Source organism: Danio rerio, chromosome 4, assembly GCF_049306965.1.
Source record: "Danio rerio strain Tuebingen ecotype United States chromosome 4, GRCz12tu, whole genome shotgun sequence".
Lineage (NCBI taxonomy): Eukaryota > Metazoa > Chordata > Actinopteri > Cypriniformes > Danionidae > Danio > Danio rerio.
In genome coordinates, this window is record NC_133179.1 from 44,305,424 (window position 1) to 44,327,668 (window position 22,245).

Below are 22,245 nucleotides of genomic sequence, written 5' to 3' on the forward strand. Positions count from 1 at the left end.
AGTGTCCCTACTGGGGGGCCATGGATACTGATCTTCACAACAGAGTTTTCTTAGAATGCCGTAATCTTTCCTGCAAGATCTGTCGTTCAAATCTGCGCATGACCAATTCCTTTCCCTCTTACCATCTAGAAAACACCTAGCAACCCCTTATCAACTGCCTTGCAACCGTGTTATTGCTTGAACTAAACTGATTGAATCGTGTATATGAAATTAGCCTGTTCCCTAGCAGGTTTAAAACGCCTTAGCAACCGCCTAGCAAATACCTAGCAACACCATAGCAACCGCCGAGCAACACCTTGCAACGCTTTAGCAACCACCTAGCAACACCTTAGCAACCACCTAGAATCACCTTAGCAACTGCCTAGCAACACCTTAGCAACCACCAAACAACACTTTAGCAACCGCCTTACAACACATTAGCAACCACCTAGTGATTGCTTCGCAACTGCCTAAAAACACCTTAGCAACCACCTAGCAACAGCTTAGCAACCACCTAGTGACAGCTTAGCAACCGCCTTGCAACCACCTAGCATCAGTTTAGCAACTGCCTAGCAACACCTTAGAAACCACCTAGCAACACCTTAACATCCATCTAACAACTCCTTAGCAACCATCTAGCGTCACCTTAGCAAACAATTTAGCAACACCTAAGTAACCCTTAGTAACACTTTGGCAACTACCTAGCAACACCTTAGCAACCATCTAGCAACCGCCCTAGCAACACCTTAGCAACCATCTAACAACTCCTTAGCAACCACCTAGCAACACCTTTGCAACCACATAGCAACACCTTAGCAACCATCAAGCAACACCTTAGCAACCACCTTAGCAACGGCCTAGCAACCCCTTAGCAACTGCCTTGCAACCGTGTTATTGCTTGAACTGACCTGATCTAATCCTGTATATATGAAATTAGCCTGTTCCTTAGCAGATTTGAGCTACCAGAACTATTGCGGACAACAACTCTCAGAAGAGTTTTGAAGAACTAAACGATCCTGGATCGTGTCAAATCATCACTAACCAAATCCTGCTAACTGAGTTATCCACATACGAACAATGGACCCCAGGACAAGATGAACAAAAAGGGAGGAAAAAACAAAAATGAAGAGAATGAAGTACAGTTATCAGGACAAGATGAACAGCACAAATGGAAATATGGGACAGTTTTAAAACTTTTTTAAGCCCTGTGGAAAAAGAGGAACTAAGAAAGACTGGTCAAGCTGAAGGAATGGCAAAGGATGAAGAAACAAGGATGGAAAATGTGGATAAGAACAAAGTGGAAAGAGGATTTTTAAGAAGAAGAACTTTTAAGGTAAAACCAAACTTGGACATGGCAAAGAAAAAAGTTTTAACAAAGAACAGAGCTAAATATGTAAATAGGTATGAAGTGTTCAGGTGACTGGAAGAAGATGAAGAAAAATGATGTTTTTTTAAATATTTTATCTATTTTAAAATGCTTTTAATCTTTGTCTCTTTTAATGGAAGGAGTTTTTGGTTGAAAGCGTTGAAAGGAGATGAAGGACAATGAGGATGTGTAGGTTTTTAATTTCATTTTTTTTTTAATGTTTTTAAACTGTCTTAATGCAAGGGGACTGATGGGAAAAGATAAATTTGAGAAAATAAGAGAGAAATGTAAAAACAAGGAAGTGATAGGTTTACAGGAAACAAACTGGAAAGAACATGCAATGGACGATTTTAAAAAGTTGTGGCAAGGGGATATTATATATAATAATGGTGATGGTAAATCTGGAAGAGGTGTTGCTTTTTTAATAAGGAAAGATATTTTAAACTTTAAAAGAATTGTGTATAAGGATAATTATGGAAAATGTTAAGTAATAGAGGTGAACTATGAAGGACATGAATTAATAATAGCAAATATACATGCACCAACAGAAGATAAAGACAAAAAAATAGTTTTTTTGAGGTTTTAAATGAAGTATTAAAAGGTTTTGAAAAAATAATACTGATGAGAGATTTTAACACTGTTTTTAGAAAACAAGATATGGCTGATGGAATGGTTTTAAAATCGGATATAGGAAAAAAGGAACTAAATGAGTTAATAAAGGAAAATAGTTTAGTAGATATATGGAGGGAAAGGAATAGAGAAAAAAGAGAGTTTTCAAGGAGACAAATAGTGGAGAATTTTATGTCAAATGAGAATCGATTTTATATTATGTACTAGGAATATTGAAAATTTTATAGAAAACATACAGTATGAAGAGAACAGTTTTAGTGATCATAAGCTCTTGCATTTTAAAGTGAATATAGAAAACATACAAAAAGGACCAGGGACTTGGATTTTAAACACAACCATTTTAAAAAATCAAGATTATGTTCAAAAAGTCAAAGAAATAATAGAGAATGAAAAAGAAAATAGAATGTATGATGAAGATAAAAGGATATGGTGGGAAAACACAAAATATCAAATAAGAAAATACACAATCAAATATTGCGCAGTACTACAAAGATGTAAAAAGTATACAGAAAAAGAAGTTAAAAGATCCTTAGAAAAAGAATTAAACAAAGAAAATAAAGACATTGAAAAAATCTAAGAAATAGAGCAAAAATTAAGAGATTTAGAAGAAGACAAATATAAGGGGGCAATGCTGAGGAGCAGATCTAAATACACAGTAGAAGGGGAAAAATGCACGAAATTTTTTTTTGATTTAGAGAAGCAAAGAGGTAAAGCAGGAATACTAAAGGAAATTAAAGGGAGAAATGGAAAAATTGCGAAAGGAAACAGAAATACTAGAAGAAATCAAGCATTTTTATGAAGATCTATTTAAAGCAAAATGTATTGATGAAAAGAAGGGAAGATTCTAAATTATATAAAAATAAAACTAGAAAAAGATGACAACAAAGAATGTGACAGAGAAATAGAAGAAGAAGAGATTGAAATTGCAATAAATCAACTAAATAAAAAGTCCAGGTGTAGATGGAATAGGAAATGAATTTTATATTGTTTTTAAAGATATTTTAAAAGGAATACTTAAAGAAGTTTTTAAAGACATTTTTAAATGTAAAGAGATGAATGAAAGAATGGGGATGGGATTAATGAAGTTAATATATAAAAGAAAAGGAGCAAAAACTGAATTACAAAATTATAGACCAATAACAATTTTGAATACAGATTTAAAGATTTTAGCAAAGGTTTTAGTGAATAGATTAAAGGAAGTAATGCCTAAATTAATTAAATCAAATCAAGCATATGCAATAAAAGGGACAGATATAGCAGATGTAACAATGAGTATTAAAAGCACAATAGAATATTTACAAGAAAAGAAGATGAATGGTTTTTTAATTAGTGTAGATTTTAAAAAGTCTTTTGACAGAGTAGAACATACTTACTTATTTGATGTACTCAAAACATTTGGATTTGGAGAGAATTTTATTATTTCTATAATTATATTATTTCTATAAAGGGGCTTTAACAAAAGTAAAATGTAATGGTTTTTTAACAGATTGTTTTAAAATTACGAGATCGATTAGACAAGGATGTCCTCTTTCAGCACTATTATATTCCCTAATCGCAGAACCTTTAGGGTTAGCAATAAAACAAGAAACTAAAATTAAAGAAATAAAAATAGAAGAAGAGGAAGATGAAGGAAAAATATACCAGTATGCTGATGATACAACTATAATAGTGAAGGATAAAAAGAGTGTAAAAGAAGCCTTGAAAAAAGTACAAGAGTTTTGTAAGGGAGGATGAGTAAACTTTGCTTAAAGGGGAAAGTCTTAATATTAAATGTTTTAATGACATCAAAGCTATGGTATAAATTATATATAACAGAAATGCCATGTTGGATAGAAGGGAGATTGAAAAAGTGTGTTCAAGATTTTTTATGGGAGGGGAAACCCCCAAGAATTGCGTACAATACAATAATAGGAGCAACAGAAGAAGGAGGGATAGGATTGATGGATATTAAACAAAGAAAGAATTGTCTTAGAGACAAAATAGTTAAAAAGCTTTTACAAGAGGAGAACTCAACAGAATGGAAAAAGGTTATGAAATATTTTTTAAACAAAGTTGGCAATTTTAACTTAGGAGAAGACATTCTTTGGTTAAAAACAAAAAACTGGATGACGGAAAAGTTACCAGGGTTTTATCAAGAAATTTTAAGTGCATGGGGGAAATTTTTAGACGGAGTATTTTACCAAGTAAAGGGAAGAGAAAACTTGTTAAATCAACCTTTGTTTTTAAATAAAAGTATTTTAAAAGAAGGGAAGGAACTATTTTTTAAAAAATGGATGGATGTAGGGATTTTAAGAATAAGGGATGTTCTTTATGAATTCAAAAAGGGATTTTTAACTAAGCAATATATAGTAGACTTAATGGAAGAAGCTAAAGAGGAATACAGTGTAAAGGAAATAGAAAATAAACTTGAAATGGTCAAAGGTGCCATACCAAAAGAATGGATTACAAGAATAGAAAATATGGAAGAAGGTGGGAATGAAAAAGTCATACATGTCTATTTAAAAGGAAAGCTTTGTGATTTTAAAGATTGTTTACTGAAAGACTTTTATGTGTATTTTAGAGATAGTGTATTTCAAGAACCAATAGCAAATAACTTTTGGGTACAAAGATTGAATAGTGTGAAAAAGGAAAATATATGGAAAAACATGAGAGGGAAAATAATAGAAACAAGATTGGAATGTTTTGAATATTTTATAAGACACAAGGCAATTTTTACTGAGTGCATTTTAACAAAGATACATATAGAACAAAATGCAACATGTAAGGTTTGTTTTCAAGAAGATGAAGGAATTTTACACCTGTTTTTATACTGTAAAGAATTAGAATGTTTTTACATGAAATGCCAAAAAATGCTAAAAGATTTATTGAAAGACTGGGATGAAGATCAATTGGAATGGAATACTCTTGTGATGTTCGGATGGAATATGCAAAACAAAAACAAAAAGTTTGTAAATCTTCTTATAATGATGATTAAAAAATGTGTGTGGGAAAGAAGAAATGTAGCAAAACATGAAAAAGTTGTTTTAAATGTGTGGAATGTACTAAAACGAAAAATGGAAAGATACATAGAAAGACTGTACTGGTATTTTAAAGGAGAAGATATGTTACCAAGCTTTTATGATGTGTTTAATGATGAAGTGTATAATGTTTTAAATGGTTTAAAGTGGAAAATGCCCAAAGAGGATGTTATTTTATGAAGAATGTTTATTTTAATGTATTTGTTTTGTGAAATTTCTTGAAGTATTTAAATGTTAATGTAATGTGATTTTTTGAATAAAATAAAAGAAAAAGAAAATAAAAGAAATGCCCGATCTCATCTGAACTTGGAAGTAAAGCAGGGTCGGGCCTGGTTAGTACTTGGATGGGAGACCGCCTGGGAATACCAGATGCTGGAAGCTTTTTGAATTACGTCATTTGGCAGCTAATACACTTACCCCTGTCACAGCTCTGCTGCCAGTATCTTTTCAAGCATTCATTTTCTTTGTGTAGGGTGGGACAACAGAAAACACGGGTAAACAATTGAGGGGACAAGGGCGTTGCTTCTGTCTATGCTGTGTCAATGCAAGCTGAGCTGTGCTCGACTCCTGGTGCTGCACCTGTTTCTAATAGGCAACTCTTGATGGCCTCCCTCACTTACGGCCATACCACCCTGAGCACGCATGATAAGTGGTACGTTCCAGAAAGTGTTTGTGGCAGTAGTCTGGGGAGAAAGGCTCCCCCTTTTCTTTGTTTATTTACGTTGTTTTTTTGTGTATAAGTTTAAATAGTGAGGGTTTTTTTAGGACTTTTTGTTAGTTTAAACCACCTGACAGCAGCAAAAGTGCTAGCTGGAAGGTGGTTTTGCCTTTTTTTTGTTTTTGCTATGCCTGTTTTTATTTCTGTAATAAATATGGCTTTTCGCGATTAATCATGATTACAAAATATATATATATATATATAATTTAGTTATATAAGTATAATTTATATTTTTTTTCCGTATGTGGTGTTATTAAATTAGTCTAAAAATGTATTAATCAATAATACAAATATTTTTAGGGAAATGACTGCTGCCCTTAATCCTCGCTACCGACCCCCATCCAGAGATGATTTGTCCAACACTTTTATTTCTGCATGGTACTCTGTTGAGAAACAAAATGTTATTCAGGAATTAGCACAAGTGAGTAAGGCTGCTATTACATGTGATGGGTAAACCAGTGTGGCACAGGACCACTATTTAACAGTCACTGTGCACTACATCAGTGAGGAACACATTAAGCAAAAAGTACTAAACACCAAAGCTGTGTATGAGTCACAAACAGGCCTTGTGGTGGCAGAAGAAATAAATAGCATTCTGGAGGAATTTCAGATAAACACTAAAGTTGTAGCTGCCACAGTAGACAATGCCAGCAATATGGATGTTGCACTGAAGAATCTTAAGCTTTTAAAGGTGGGGTGCTTTGCTCACACCCTAAACCTGGCCGCACAGAAGGTTTACAGCATCAGTGCTATTACAAAGTGGTGTTCCAGACTTCGAGCTGTTGTAGTGTGGCTGAGAAGGTCCTCCATGGCAAAGATTGTGTTGCAGTAAAAGCAACAGTTCTCAGTAAGTAGTACTTTCTCATTAAGTAATTCTCAGAAAGTAATGTTTGTTTTACACATATTCTTCTTCTTCAGTAGATTGTAATTAAAATTTTGCATTCGTGTTTCAGATCTGCCACAACATAACATGATTCTGGATGTCAGAACACGCTGGAACTCCCTATTCTTGATGGTGGAAAGATTTTTAGAGCAGTACCCGGCCATCCAGGCAGCATCACTTGACCAACGACTCAGGAAGACAATGGAGAAAGACAAGTAATAGAAAAAAAGATCAGTTCATGGTTATGAAACAATGAACAGTAAAAGTAGTTTTTTATTTTTATCTTAAGATTTTATTTTTTGCCTCAGACTGGAAAGACTCACAAATGATGACTTCCAAATAGCAGAGGATTTTGTTAAAAACATGAAGCTTTTGTACATCTCAACCCTCTGTTTATCCAGTGAAAAGTCTCCCACATGTGGCCAAATTTTTCCCATACTGGCTAAGCTGGAGGAGCATTTTAAAGTGGCTGAAGAGGAGACTATGTTCATCAGTACTTTGAAAGTAAAAGTCTGGGAAGATCTGGAGAAACGATATCAGGTATTTTTCATTTTCATTGAGTGTTCATGCTTAAAAAAAAGAAAGGCAAATCACATAATTTTAACTATAAAACACTAAATAGTTTGTCATGTTTAATTACAGGATGAAGACATTAAGAACTTCCTGCAGGAAGCCACCTTGATGAACCCTCGCTTTAAAAGCAAACTTGAATGTGCAGTTGCTGCTGATGCTTGGGGCCGGTTAGAGAAAGCACCAGTTGACAGTGCAACAGCAGAACCGGTCTTTTATCCTCAGTCTTATTTTCCATCTATGCTATGTTACAGTTTCTACAACAAAGTATTGCTGTTAATATGTGCAACATCATTTCTCCAGCTTCTAATGGAGCACAACTTTGAGGAAGAATCTGAAGATAGATTGGATGACAATCAGGAGGATGAGTCACTGAATACAGAGGAACATGTAAGTATCATTGAAATGCTTAAATATAAACTTAATACAGTATATTATATAAATATACTTTAATATATATATATATATATATATATATATATATATATATATATATATATATATATATATATATATATATATATATATATAAATATATATATAAAAAATAAATAAATTTTGAAACAAGTTTGTCTCTTTTTGCCAGTCTCCATATCACAAGATATTTGCCAAGAAGTCAGCCCTGGAAGAGCTGTTTGAGAATGAGGACTGAGAATTACTTCAGGCAACAACATCAAGAAGTGATCCCGTCACCGTAGCTGAACAGGCCCATAATGAGATTACAATCTACCAAGGTCTACCTTCAACCTCATCAGGACAAGACCATGTAACTTAGTGGTGGGGAAAGAGGGACAGTCTTCCCATATTGTCTGCTCTTTCAAACACATACCTTTGTGTGCAGGCCTCATCTACACCTTCTGAGAGGGTTTTTCCTGTGCAGGCCATACAATAAGTCAGGAAAGGTGTCGTATTTTGCCAGAAAAGGCAAATATGGTGATATTTCTGCAAAAGAACTGCTAAAAATTGAAGCAGTTAAATTATTGTTGCTGGGTTAGGTGGCATATTTGTTGTTGTGTTTTGCATTTACTTATATATTTATATATACTTTACACTTTTAGTTTAATGTTTAATTTCAAACATTCAACTTTTTGTTGAATAAAATTGCGTTTTTCTTGAGTCATCCTCATCCACCATCATTTTGTGGCTTTTGTGAAGTATCGGTTCAGGCACCGTTTTGGCACGGTCTCATTTTAAAAGTATCGATTTGGCACCGGTATCGAAAAAAACCCAAACGATCCCCAACTCTAATAGCGAGTATAGACTATTAAAATAACAGTTTGAATACACCTTCAGAAATAGAGAGATAACACATGTACATTCAAATTATGTGTTGCAAACAATGAATAAATGACAAACTACAACATTTTAACTAAATGTAATGCTGTTTAATGGTTTTCTTAATTTTTCCTCTGTTTAAACATTATTCATTTGTGTGTGCTGTTTCTCTTCACTGTGATCTTCAGTTATTTTGTTCAGTTAGTTACAGTTTTGCCTTTGGTACTGACTAATCTATTGTATAAACACACTCATTGAATATTAATGAACAGCATCCTATAGAAAATAGTAATAATAATATAACAGAGAGATCTGTATGAGGTGTACGCATTTATATATAAAACTCTAATCTTATTTATAGGTTCAACATTTTTCTAAATATTCTTCAGAGACCTCTCAGATTTCATGTGAAGTACCTTCTTTAAATCTTCCTTCAACACACTTGAGCTTAGAGAAACTGCACAGGTATCTTCAGCTCGTGGTTTGTGTTGACTTCAGAACACACATACAGTCTGAAGAATCTCATGAATATTCATGTCAGTGTCACTCAGTGGAGCCAATAATATTTCAGGATATACCTGTAGATCACATAGGTGTGTTTTATTGAAGTGAAGGAGTCAAAGAGCTCAGATTGTGTTCCTGCTGCACAATAGCGTCTGTACTTCTGCATGTGAGTTTAACACTTCTACATTACGCTGATTTGTGGAGATGACGAAGGGGTTTTATATGTGTGAGTGTGATTTAAATGTCTGATCCTGAAGATCAAATCCTCAAACACTGATTAAACACTGAGTCAAACACGGTGATTTAAACACTGTGTCTAAAAGCTTTATTTTTAATCCCTTTAAAGTGTTTGTTGTCCTCTATAGCAGACTGACTCAATAGTTTCAATAATTCAGCTTTAAATATAACTCTAAACAATCAGAGTCATGAAATTAAATGTAAAGTTAAAGCTGCTGAAAACCAACAAGCTGACGATCCTTAAACAAAACTGCATTTAACCTTTAACCGTCAGAGTAACTCATTAACTAACCAAATAGCCTCTTTAGTAGATAGACATTTTAATACTCACTAAGTCAACAATTGGCTATCTTAAATCAAATGTGACGTACCTGGGATGTCAGATCAAGGGTTAAACCAACTGCATTCATGTTAAGGACTATATATATATATATATATATATATATATATATATATATATATATATATATATATATATATATATATATGTATATGTATATGTATGTATGATTGTTTCCTGAAAGCTCTGCTAAGGTCTGCAGTGGTGTTTTACTTGCAGTATGGCAGAGGAGCAAGTAAAGGGCTCTCTCTCAGAGAAACACAGGTATTGACTCTGTTTTTTACATCTTCTTCAGTTTGATTCTTCAGTTTACAGCTTCAACAAATGTGTTTAGATCATTCTAAATTACAGACAGCTTGATCTGGTGTCATATTTACCAGAGCTCAATATGAGTCATGTGTGCTGTTTCAAGAGTTCGCCCTTAGCTGATGATTGATTATGGAGCTTGTTTGGCATGCTGTCTGAAGGGATATGTTAAATGAGGGTGTATATGAGCTCAGGCAGAGTGTTACTGCTGCCGCAGTGGTGCGGAGGGAAAAGAAGCTCAGCGAGCTTCTCTGCTATTGCAGAGGTTCGGTGGAAGTCAATATTGGAAGGCAAGTACACTGCCGCAGAGGCGATTTAAAAGCTGTGGTGGTGCTGGGGGGTGTGTCGGTAGGTTTGGCTAAATGGAGATGTGTGTGGGCTCAGCAGAGCGTCACTGCTGCGGCAGTGGTGCAGAGGGAAAATAAGGCTCAGCGGAGCGTGTCTGCTGTTGCAGAGGTGCGGTGGTATTCAGTACTGGAGCCTTATGAGCAGGGGCTGACTGGCCATCTGGCAAACCGGGCACTTTCCCGGTGGGCCGACGCACTTTTTGGGCCGGGCTGATCATCGTCTTATGATCTGATCGGCCCATAAAAGGCTTTGCAGCCTATCGTTTTTTTTCTGCCTTATTAATTGACCCTCATGTGATCTGTGACTATCTGAAAGTAGATGCTTTTTTTTCCCGGACAGACAGACCGGGCCGGCCCATGTGAGACTCTGCAGCCCATTGGTTCTTTTCTTTACTGACATTGGGCTGGCCCAATCACAAACTCCTATTTTGGACTCCGTGTGAGCGTGCGTCGTCTGTGTTTATCTGTCAAAATAGTCGAGAGTCAGAGAGAAGAAACGCAAGGGAGGCGCAGAGAAATCGCGGGAAATACACCGGCGTTTCATTTAGCGATTCTGAAAAGTTCTCTGTTCATTCTAGTACACGGCTAAAAGGGCAAATCACGTGACCACACACACTCTGCCAAGACCTTCAGCCAGTAGTTCAGCGGGTGAGCATAAACCCCAGGTGAGAATATAGTGCATGTCAGACAGTTCATCTGCTGGATGATCTCATCTCACTATAGTTGTTAAACGTGATATTCATCTTGTTGTCTCTATCTAAAAACTCTTATGTCTTTTGAATCACTTGTTCTCAGTTAACTGTTTTGGCTGAGTGCAAAGATAAGCTAATATATTACTTTATGTAACCACATACACTGATTCTGCACATTGACTGATTGCTTACCTTTATCGTTTAAATTTAATGTACGTTATACTGTTATAATGGCTATTATTGATTATTAAAACTATATTATATATTCTATATTATATATATAACTATATAGATATTCTGCAAAAGAGACGGGGTAAAGTTAATTCTTTTGAATGGAAATGAAAGGAGACAGTTATATTTAAGCCCTGTTTTGTTATAAATATGCAGAGTGAAGATGATGCTCATATAAATATGCAGCTACACGAGGCTGTTTGATGTCTGTTAATCATAATATCAAAATAAAACAAATTTGTCTTATATTATGTTTTCATTGTTTAGATAGTGAAACAGAAAACAGGATGAGGTGAAAGAGGTTATAAAGTACACTGTTCCCTTTGAAGATTTACCCATGCATTAGCAGGCAGTTTTTGTTATGTTTATTATTGAATATAGGCTGAGTGAATAGTGTATTGAATAAGCTAAATTGGCTGTAGTGTATGAGTGTGTGTGAATGAGTGTGTATGGGTGATTTCCAATATTGGGTTGTGGCTGGAAAGGCATCTGCTGCATAAAACATGCTGGAATAGTTGGCAGTTCATTCCACTGCGGCAACCCCTGATAAATAAGGGACTAATGCGAAGAAAAATAAATGAATGAATAGTGTATTTTTTAGAACTCAACTAATATCTTTATGGACAGTATACAGAAATTAAATTGAGATTAAAGTTTGTATGTATTTATTTATTTCATATATATGGTTTTTGTTTTTAGAATATGAGTTGATAAAAATATTGGACGTGCATAGATAGATAGCATTTTGATTGAATTTAGTGGGCCGCTCTGGCCCAAAATGCCAGGGCCGATTTTTGCCCCAGTCCAGCCCTGCTTATGAGTGCTCCAGCGGGAATGTTAAATGTTGTCAGTAGTGATATGTAGATATGAATGTGAATGAGGGCTCAGCTAGAGCGTCACTGCAGTTGCGGTGGTTCAGAACCTCTTAAAACTAAAAAGTCTAGTGTGAACATGGCATCGGGGTGTGGGCTGTGAGAGTGGAAATGTATCCTTTGTGTAGAGTGTGAATGTATTTGGAATAGATGTGGAGTGTAATAGGTTGGATGAGGGTCAGCTTCTGGAGCCAGCAGTCATGATTTCTATAATTGAGAAACAAAGAGAATCAGAAATTAAATCTTTACAACATAATATATGTACGGCAGACATGAAAAATTGCTTTAGCTGATATGCATGCGAGGTATCTTAATAAGGGCATGGGCAACTGTAAAATGGAAGAGCCTTTGTTAATGCATGGTCCGATAGCTTCGTTGACACTATGTGCAAGGATGGTAGGGGTGGGCATTCATCCCCCCACGGGATGGCAGATGGATGGAGAGCTGAGGATGTGAGGTGTGGCTTGTCTGGTGGTCCTGGAAGACTGGTACCTCTTGAAGACTGAGCAGGTGAAGTCATAGTGGAGTTTAAACTTCTATTCATAGCAGTAAAGCAAGAAATAAATTTTCTTGCCATTTCATATCCTATCAATTGACCATTATAAGCTTATGGCACTTGTGTATGGACATATGAGTTACTCATATAATCTTCTTATAATTAAACAGCTATCGGATGATTTTTTAAAAAATAAATTAATTTAATTTGTATTTATTTATTTATTATTTATTTGTTTAATTATTTGTTAATAATTTATTTTAATATATCAACTGTATATTAGTAAAAACTGTTAATGGAATGTTAGTAAATGGCTTTACTTTAATCCATGAATAACATTGTGTTGGAATCTTAACTAAAGTAAAATCACAAGCATATTTGGCCCAATTCTTCATAAAGACTTTGCGACAGAGTAAAAAGACAGGGCAGGACCATCTCCAGTTTTATAGAGCTCATTGGAAGGTAACGCTTCTCTTTACAGCTATTGGCTTAAAGAAGTGTCAATCAGGCCGTGCAAAAGATACAAAAAGCCCGGCGGCCATTTTGTTGATCAAATCACTATTGTTTATGACTTGAGATACTGCTCTGCTGAACGTATTTCAGCAAACAGCTGTTAAATGTTATGGATCTGTGGACAAACAGGAAGCTTTAGAGGTAAGTGTTGTTTAAGTTGTTTTTGAAATTGTTGGAGTTATAGTTGTTTTTGAAGTATTAGTAGTAGTAATGGTTGTTCCGGGTTGTGGATTAACTGCTGATTGTGATGCAGAGCGGTCTTCAAGACAAAGATGGTTAAAGTAAGATACTCTGGTTATTTATAGAGGTGAAGGAGTCATCTGATTGGTAAATCAGTGTTTGCTAATGTGGACCAGGTGCTATAAATCATAAGCACATGCTCCTCTCGAAATTAGTTTATAAATATACCACTTAAATTCAGTTATTTCACAACATACAAGAAACAACAAATTAATAAATCTGGATTGTTTCCTGGATTAAAATGAAAGCATTACAAAATGCAAACAGGAAGATGGAAACAATTTTGTGCACCAAAATATGTCATTACTCAAAAAATCATTGAAATGTAAAAAAGTTGGTAAAGTTGGTTTTATATTCGCACATTCGTTCATTTAGAGGTCTCTATATTGTTTACGATGTTACTTTGAATATTCGATCGGAATTAGCATGCAAGTGTGACTTGAAAACAACATTAACACTGTAGATTTGACTGTGAACAATGTTGTACTTTGATAGTCATTGGCTGCTAATATGATTTCGCTGTTTAGAGCTTGCAAATAATACTTTTATGAAATTATATTATTATGGGAAAAGTCAGAATGTGTGAATATAAAACCAACTTTACCTCTTTAATTCTTGCTACCAGGGCACATTCTCAAGCTGCTGCAATGATCATCCAGTTCTTTTAAGAAGCAGCATAAACTGAGCTATAGGTGCCATGTGTGTCACTATAAAAACAACATGATTCAGATGATTCTGAGCATGTACAACTACATCTCAAGAGCTTTTATATTATATTAGTCTTCAGTTTTTTTTAGTGTTAACTTTTTTTTGCAATAATTCTACAACACTGTCAGATAAATATGTACTAATAAGGTACATTAGGTATCACTGTGCCTTTAAAGGTCCATGACAGGCCCTTATTTTGTACCCTGTATGAAATATAAGATCTAAACTAGAGGTTCGGAAAGGTCCCTTTCAGGGTACCATTACAGTGATGGGTATTTGTACTCGTATTATGTAGTATGCCAGGGTCTTTTAACAGTGGACATATGTGTGTGTGTTTCTCCACCGATCTCACCTGTCATCTGAAGTCTTTTCCAAAACTGGTTTTATTTTCTAAAATGGTTCTGTTTAACCAGTTGAACGTCTAAATAAACACTACTGTATGATGATTCAGGAGATAGAGTTACAGAGCTTCTGCTCAAGACAGAATTAAAGTATATAAACAAGAAACATCTACATTATTTCTGGTTAGTAAGAGCCACTTAAAAAAGTGGCAATCAATTTTCAATATTTAGCTTTCTGAAATGTGATTTATTTTTTTTTACAGGGTAATTGCATTATTCAAATAAATAATAAATGCTTAGGTCCATATGTTAATTGTGAAACTAATGCAGATGTTGTTGCTCTTGTTGTTGTCTTGTTCTGTAGCTGTGAATAGGTGAAGCACCATGGCGAATGTTAAACAGCTGCTCGACAACTCACTGGATGAACTGTTAGAAGCTGAACTAAAGAAGTTTCAGCGGTGCTTAGTAAATGACCATAGAGATATTTCAAAAGCTGAAATGGAGAATGCAGACAGGTTGGATACAGTGGATAAGATGGTGTCATGTTTTGGATCAGAAAGAGCTGTGAAGATCACAGTGGACACCCTGAGGAAAATAAAGCAGAATCAATTGGCTGAAGAGCTGGAGAATACACAGAAGCAAGGTAATGTTTAATTCCTTGTCAAAATTTAGAAATGTGATAATTTAATTCCATGTAAAACCCTGTCCTAGCAATTTTTTTTGAGTCAGATGTATTGTCATAACATTTATTGCACAGCTTCAGATGTCTTAAATTCAGCATTGCTATGGACAACAGTGATGGTCAATCATGATGCTAATGCATGTAAATGGGTGCCTAAATTTCACATGATCAACATTTATATGTTTGTCTTAGTTCATCTAAATTTTTTTATATGTGTAATTGTTTTTTTTTTTTCATAAAGGGAAGCTTGAGGGCATAATCATGTTTTACTTAGTTTTTTTCCTCTCTCTTGTAAAGGTGCAGCTTCAGAGACCTGTAAATCCCCTCCTGTTGATTACACAAACACCAGCCGTGAACTAAAGGAGAAGTTAAAGGAGGACTATAAGCAGATATTGCTTGGTAATTCACAGACGGGTCACCAGAAGTACCTGGATGATATTTACACTGATCTATATGTGGTGGAGAACAAGACTGGAGGAAGAGAAAATGACCATGAGGTGATACAGATAGAGTCAAAACACAACCAACAGACAGCCAAGGATAAACCACTCAAGTGTAACGACATATTTAAAGTTCAGCCTGACATCGAACAAAACAGAAGAGTCCTGACACTGGGGATCGCAGGAGTGGGAAAGACTGTCTCTGTCAACAAATTCATCCTTGACTGGGCTGAAGAAAAAGACAATCAGGAAATAGTCTTCATATTTCCACTGCCGTTCCGTAGACTGAATTTGATTAAAGAAGAAAAGTACAGTCTCATAGGTCTGCTTAACAAGTACTTCTTTAGTAGACCGGGAGGACTGAGCTCTCTTCCTGAAGAACATTGCAAGGTCATGTTCATCTTTGATGGACTGGATGAATATCGCTTTGAATTGAACTTTGAAGAGGATTATGGCTTTACTGATGTTGATAAGGAAATGACAGTGAGTGAGATAGTAGTAAATCTCTTAAAGAGACAGCTGCTTCGCTCTTCCCTTATCTGGATCACATCCAGACCAGCAGCAGCCAGTCTGATACCCCAAACCTACATTGATCAGGTAACTGAGTTGCGAGGATTCAATGATGAGCAGAAGGAGCAGTACTTCATCAAAAACAGCAGTCTTGAGGTTGCTGGAAACATCATCAGTCACATCAGGAAATTCAGGAGTCTGTACATCATGTGCCACATCCCTGTCTTCTGCTGGATCTCTCTCACTGTTCTTCAGCCTCTGCTGGGTCAAGAGAGCAATGAAAAAACACCCACAACTCTCACAGAGATGTACATCAACTTCTTACTGTCTCAAAAGCAACAGATGAAAGAAAAATACAGCAACAACTCTGAACCTAAAGCCAAGGCCTGGTCTTTTGAAGACATTGTTCTGAAGCTGGGGAAACTGGCCTTTGAACAGCTGGAGGAAGGACAACTGATTTTCTGCAAAACAGATCTGGAGAAGTGTGGACTAGATGTCAAGGAAGGGTCTGTGTTCTCTGGATTATGTACTCGAATGTTTCAGGAGGAAAACCCCATTTCAGGGGAACAGGTTTACAGTTTTGTACATCTCAGCGTTCAGGAGTTCATTGCTGCTCTCTATGTGTTTTTCACTTACAACGACAAGAAAGAAAATCCATTTCTTGATTCCAGGAAAAAGGAGCTGACATGGAAACTCTCTACAAAGACCCTGTTTAAACTTCATAAGGATGCAGTCGAGAAAACTTTACAAAGCAAGAACGGACACCTGGACCTTTTCCTTCGGTTCCTGCTGGGTCTCTCACTGGAGTCTAATCAGAGTGGCCTGAAGCAGCTCCTCCCAGAACTGAAGCGCAAAACTGAAAACATCAAACACACGACTGACTATATCAAAGAGAAAATAAAGAAGGAGAAATCAGCAGAGAGGACCATCAACCTCTTCCACTGTCTGAATGAACTGAAAGATGACTTTGCAGAGGAACTCCAGAAGAGTCTGAGCTCTGGAAAACTTACAAGACAGGATCTGTCCTCTGCTCAGTGGTCGGCTCTGGTGTTTGTGCTCCTGATGTCAGAAGAGACTCAAGAGAAGTTTGAACTGCAGAAATACAGAAGATCTGATGAAGCACTGATGAGACTGATACCAGTGGTCAAAAACACCACAAGAGCACTGTGAGAGTTTTCTGTTTACACTTATGCCCATTTTACACATTGATTTGCAGCACATCTGCAACCCATGAGTCATATGTGTGCAGTGCAGAAACAGCACAGACTATTTGTGCTTTCACATCAAACATGTATCACTGATCTCCTGCTGTATACAATATCTGTTCTCCTTATGTTTACTCCATTTTCAGACATTCTTTTCAATACTTTGATTCTTTTACACAATACAATAATATAATCTCACCTTTCTTTAACGCATATAGATATAGATGGTGTGCATTTCAAAACTGATAGCTCTAATATGTTAACATGAGTTTGGAAAAAATAGAAAGTTTTTAATAATGATAACTAATAATTAATTATCACACAAAAATGTAAATTGTTAAGTAAAGAATACTTTTATGTTTATTTTACTGCCTTGGATTCTCCCTTAAATTCAGTGTTTACAGAGTCCATATAGTGATTTTACCTTTGCCTTAACTAAAAGACAACATTCAAGTGTTTTTGTCTCTGCTCTGGATTAATAGGTAAATGCAAAATCATTATTTCTGTTTTTCCTCACAGGCTACAGTTCTGTAATCTCACTGTTCAGTCATGTGAGAGTTTGTCTTCAGCTCTACAATCCTCAAACTGTGTGCTGAGAGAGCTGGACCTGAGTAACAATGACCTGCAGGATTCAGGAGTGAAGTTTCTCTCTGATGGACTGAAGAGTCCAAACTGTAAACTGGAGACACTGAGGTCTGAATTCAAACACCTGATTGATTGATTGATTGATAGATTGACTGATTAATTATAATTATTATTTACATTAAGTGAATGACAAAAAATACACTGTAAATTTGATTTATGTTCTTATTTCTCAGATTGGTCATGTGTAATCTCACTGTTCAGAGTTGTGAGAGTTTGTCTTCAGCTTCACAATCCTCAAACTGTGTCCTGAGAGAGCTGGACCTGAGTAACAATGACCTGCAGGATTCAGGAGTGAAGCTTCTCTCTGATGGACTGAAGAGTCCAAACTGTAAACTGGAGACACTGAGGTAAATGATTCTCAACTCAACAATTACTACAAAACGATTTCTTAATAGCCCACATTATTTCATATTAGGGCTTTTTGTGTTGTCATGTTGCTGATTGGAGGAGCAGCAGGTAATCTTAGGGTTTATTGAATCAGAATGCAAAACTGAATACAGTGCAGCAGAAAGCCCACTGGTGTCCAGACACAGCCTCTGAGCTCCTGTAAATAGAAATGTTGAACACTTGCTCTGAGTTCTTCGTGCTCTTCTGCTTTGAAGCTGACACAGATGACTGGTGCTGTGTGTAGATGTTCTTTAACTTGACACAGAGTCTAAATATTACTGTGCTCAAGTGCGCAGTGCTTCAACAGACGTGAGGCGTAAGAGTAATTACAATCATAATGGTAATGAACTAACTGAACTCTCCTCATGTTGTCAGGTATATTAAATGTCGCCGTGTAGCTCATTAGTTTTAAGAAGACAAAGTCAAAAGTACAATTGAAAGAACACATGGAGCAAATCATGTCATCTAACATCTCCTGATCACTCCAGTTCACACACTTTCTATCTTTGAATATGTATTTTCTCTCACTGACTGCTGTTTACATGATGCACACTTTCCCTTACTGACATGTCATGTGCCTCGCTGATCAGCTTCTAATTGGCTGTTTCTGTTGCCAAGTGTCCAGCAGCAACAAGCACACATTGCTCTGTCACACACTGAACACACTTACAGTAGCAGCTCAATTAAGAGATGCAACGATTATAGATTTTGGTTTTTAGGATTAACGTCTGAGAAATAATCACGGTTTCATGGTTATCAAGATTATTTAGCAATCATTAATTTCAGAGCACTACTAGTTTAGAAAATCACATGAAAACTACACATTTTAGTGTTATTTACTGCTGCTCAGTAACCAAATAATACAGCACAAAATAACACTAAAAACAAACACTAGTCCATTTCCGTCCCTGTGCTTAACCCCTTCCACAGCGCCTCGACAAGGACACACTGAGGCACTGTTTTTTCCACATGTCAATATTTATGCAATTACATCAAAAAGGACAAAAGTAATCTTGAAAAACTACATCAGTTTAAAGCTACATCCCCTAAGAACCCATTGAAGCTAGTTGTTTTTCAATGGAAAGCTTATAAAGAATGCTAAATTTGTGCAAGTTTTGCAGAAAACGCTTATTAGATATATAGGCATACATATCATGTAATAACAGCACACACACGCATTCATTGCTGTACATCACAGTTTATTTTGAAAGGTAAGAGTCCACAGAAAAACATCCCATCAAGCACATTTAATCTACCGACACAATAGTGTTGAATTAAGGATGGTTATTCAGTTATTATAACGTTTCTGCCAAAGACCTATTGTTTACACCATTTTACCATGGTACTTACATGCAAAAACAGAGTCTTTGGAGTAAAAGACCCGTCGATGTCATAGCTTACAGTGTTACAGATAAAATGAGACCACAAACTAAATAAAAAGTCAAAGTTATAGTTACTAAAATCTAAACAAAGCCGAGTGTTTTGACCGTCTACAAGTCTCTAAGTCATTGGTAATAACAAGTAATACAACAAGTAATAATTTTACACTGAAAATAAACGAATTCAGTGCCAGAATAAATGCAGGAGCGCCAGAATAAATGTAGGAGCGCCAGAATAAATGCAGGAGTGTCAGAATAAATGCAGGAGCACCAGAATAAATGTAGGAGTGCCAGAATAAATGCAGGAGTGTCAGAATAAATGCAGGAGCACCAGAATAAACGCAGGAGCGCCAGAATAAATGCAGGAGTGTCAGAATAAATGTAGGAGCGCCCGAATAAATGTAGGAGCGCCAGAATAAATGCAGGAGTGTCAGAATAAATGCAGGAGAGCCAGAATAAACGCAGGAGCGCCAGAATAAATGCAGGAGAGCCAAAATAAATGCAGGAGCGCCAGAATAAATGCAGGAGGGCCAGAATAAATGCAGGAGCGCCAGAATAAATGCAGGAGCACCAGAATAAACGCAGGAGCGCCAGAATAAATGCAGGAGCTCCAGAAGAAACACAGGAGTGTCAGAATAAATGCAGGAGCTCCAGAATAAACGCAGGAGTGTCAGAATAAATGCAGGAGCTCCAGAATAAATGCAGGAGTGTCAGAATAAATGCAGGAGCTCCAGAATAAATGCAGGAGTGTCAGAATAAATGCAGGAGCGTCAGAATAAATGCAGGAGCACCAGAATAAACGCAGAAGCGCCAGAATAAATACAGGAGCGCCAGAATAAATGCAGGAGCGCCAGAATAAATGCAGGAGTGTCAGAATAAATGCAGGAGCTCCAGAATAAATGCAGGAGCACCAGAATAAACGCAGGAGCGCCAGAATAAATGCAGGAGCTCCAGAATAAACGCAGGAGTGTCAGAATAAATGCAGGAGCACCAGAATAAATGTAGGAGTGCCAGAATAAATGCAGGAGTGTCAGAATAAATGCAGGAGCACCAGAATAAACGCAGGAGCGCCAGAATAAATGCAGGAGTGTCAGAATAAATGTAGGAGCGCCCGAATAAATGTAGGAGCGCCAGAATAAATGCAGGAGTGTCAGAATAAATGCAGGAGAGCCAGAATAAACGCAGGAGCGCCAGAATAAATGCAGGAGAGCCAAAATAAATGCAGGAGCGCCAGAATAAATGCAGGAGGGCCAGAATAAATGCAGGAGCGCCAGAATAAATGCAGGAGCACCAGAATAAACGCAGGAGCGCCAGAATAAATGCAGGAGCTCCAGAAGAAACACAGGAGTGTCAGAATAAATGCAGGAGCTCCAGAATAAACGCAGGAGTGTCAGAATAAATGCAGGAGCTCCAGAATAAATGCAGGAGTGTCAGAATAAATGCAGGAGCTCCAGAATAAATGCAGGAGTGTCAGAATAAATGCAGGAGCGTCAGAATAAATGCAGGAGCACCAGAATAAACGCAGAAGCGCCAGAATAAATACAGGAGCGCCAGAATAAATGCAGGAGCGCCAGAATAAATGCAGGAGTGTCAGAATAAATGCAGGAGCTCCAGAATAAATGCAGGAGCACCAGAATAAACGCAGGAGCGCCAGAATAAATGCAGGAGCTCCAGAATAAACGCAGGAGTGTCAGAATAAATGCAGGAGCTCCAGAATAAACGTAGGAGTGTCAGAATAAATGCAGGAGCTCCAGAATAAACGCAGGAGTGTCAGAATAAATGCAGGAGCTCCAGAATAAACGTAGGAGTGTCAGAATAAATGCAGGAGCTCCAGAATAAATGCAGGAGTGTCAGAATAAATGCAGGAGCTCCAGAATAAACGCAGGAGTGTCAGAATAAATGTGTCACAACCAGCGATCGCTCCCCAGAGGATCGCTGGTTCTCACACGAACTCAGGACTTCATTTCCGCATTCCCCAGGACTACACATTCATACATGCACTGCTCCCAAACACGCACGCCTGCTCACTCATGTATCCTGATTGCAAGCACCAGCTGAGCCTGGTTCACAGACTGATTACATCCCATTCATAAGCCACCCTCTCACGCTACCAGTTTGCCGAGTCTTGTTTTCCTTGTGTAACATTACAACGCGTTTCCCTGTCTTGTTTCTCCGTGTATCGATCCTAGCCTAGTACCTTGTCTTCCTGTTTAGCTGCCTGCCTTTTGACCGTTTGCCTGTTTAACGTTTACGATTCTGGACTGCCTTCATATACCTGTTTGCACCTGATGACCATTGCTTGCCTGACTATTGAATAAACTGCATAGTGGATCTTACCTCCTGTGGTCTCCTGTCACTCCACCCCAGTCGTGGTAACAGAAGACTCGGCCGGAACATGGATCCAGCGGGTGTTCAAATCATGCGTCTCCGTCAGGAAGCCCGGTCAATAGAGGAGTACGTGGAGGACTTTATTAATCTGGCCCACCGTACCACCCTGAGTGAGGTATGCCTCATGATTTTCTTTCATGGCGGACTGTCCGAGTCCCTATACTCCAACATACCCTTGTATGGGCCCCAGTGGTCTTTGGTGAACTATATTGATCTAGCCCTGCAGATGAGTGGATCTTCCTTCACCATAGGAGAGGTGGACGAAAATCCAAATAATCTTTTGGGGGGGGGGCTGTAGAGAGCAAGACCCGCTGGCTACAGGGCTTGCGACCCATTGTCCACAG

At 37.1% G+C, this 22,245-nt stretch overlaps 3 protein-coding genes across 3 annotated transcripts in view; all 3 read left to right on the top strand.

Moving 5' to 3' along the window:
• Positions 1 to 22,245, top strand: part of LOC141381669 (BEN domain-containing protein 5-like) — a 495,902-nt gene that overhangs the window by 329,823 nt on the left and 143,834 nt on the right. The window lies entirely within an intron of this gene.
• The window catches only part of LOC137490923 (NACHT, LRR and PYD domains-containing protein 3), a 78,784-nt gene that overhangs the window by 48,178 nt on the left and 8,361 nt on the right, over positions 1 to 22,245 (top strand). The window contains exons 2-5 of the mRNA XM_073947407.1: positions 14,630 to 14,908; positions 15,245 to 17,063; positions 17,622 to 17,795; positions 17,921 to 18,094. Of these exons, the coding sequence (XP_073803508.1) occupies positions 14,650 to 14,908; positions 15,245 to 17,063; positions 17,622 to 17,795; positions 17,921 to 18,094 (2,426 nt within the window). The 5' untranslated portion in view covers positions 14,630 to 14,649. The remainder of the gene's footprint in view (positions 1 to 14,629; positions 14,909 to 15,244; positions 17,064 to 17,621; positions 17,796 to 17,920; positions 18,095 to 22,245) is intronic.
• Positions 6,009 to 8,530, top strand: LOC141381705 (uncharacterized). The gene is made up of 5 exons (XM_073948038.1): positions 6,009 to 6,557; positions 6,664 to 6,808; positions 6,995 to 7,133; positions 7,236 to 7,553; positions 7,750 to 8,530. Exons 2-5 carry the CDS (start codon positions 6,681 to 6,683, stop codon positions 7,813 to 7,815), a joined length of 651 nt encoding a protein of 216 aa, XP_073804139.1. The 5' UTR covers positions 6,009 to 6,557; positions 6,664 to 6,680; the 3' UTR covers positions 7,816 to 8,530.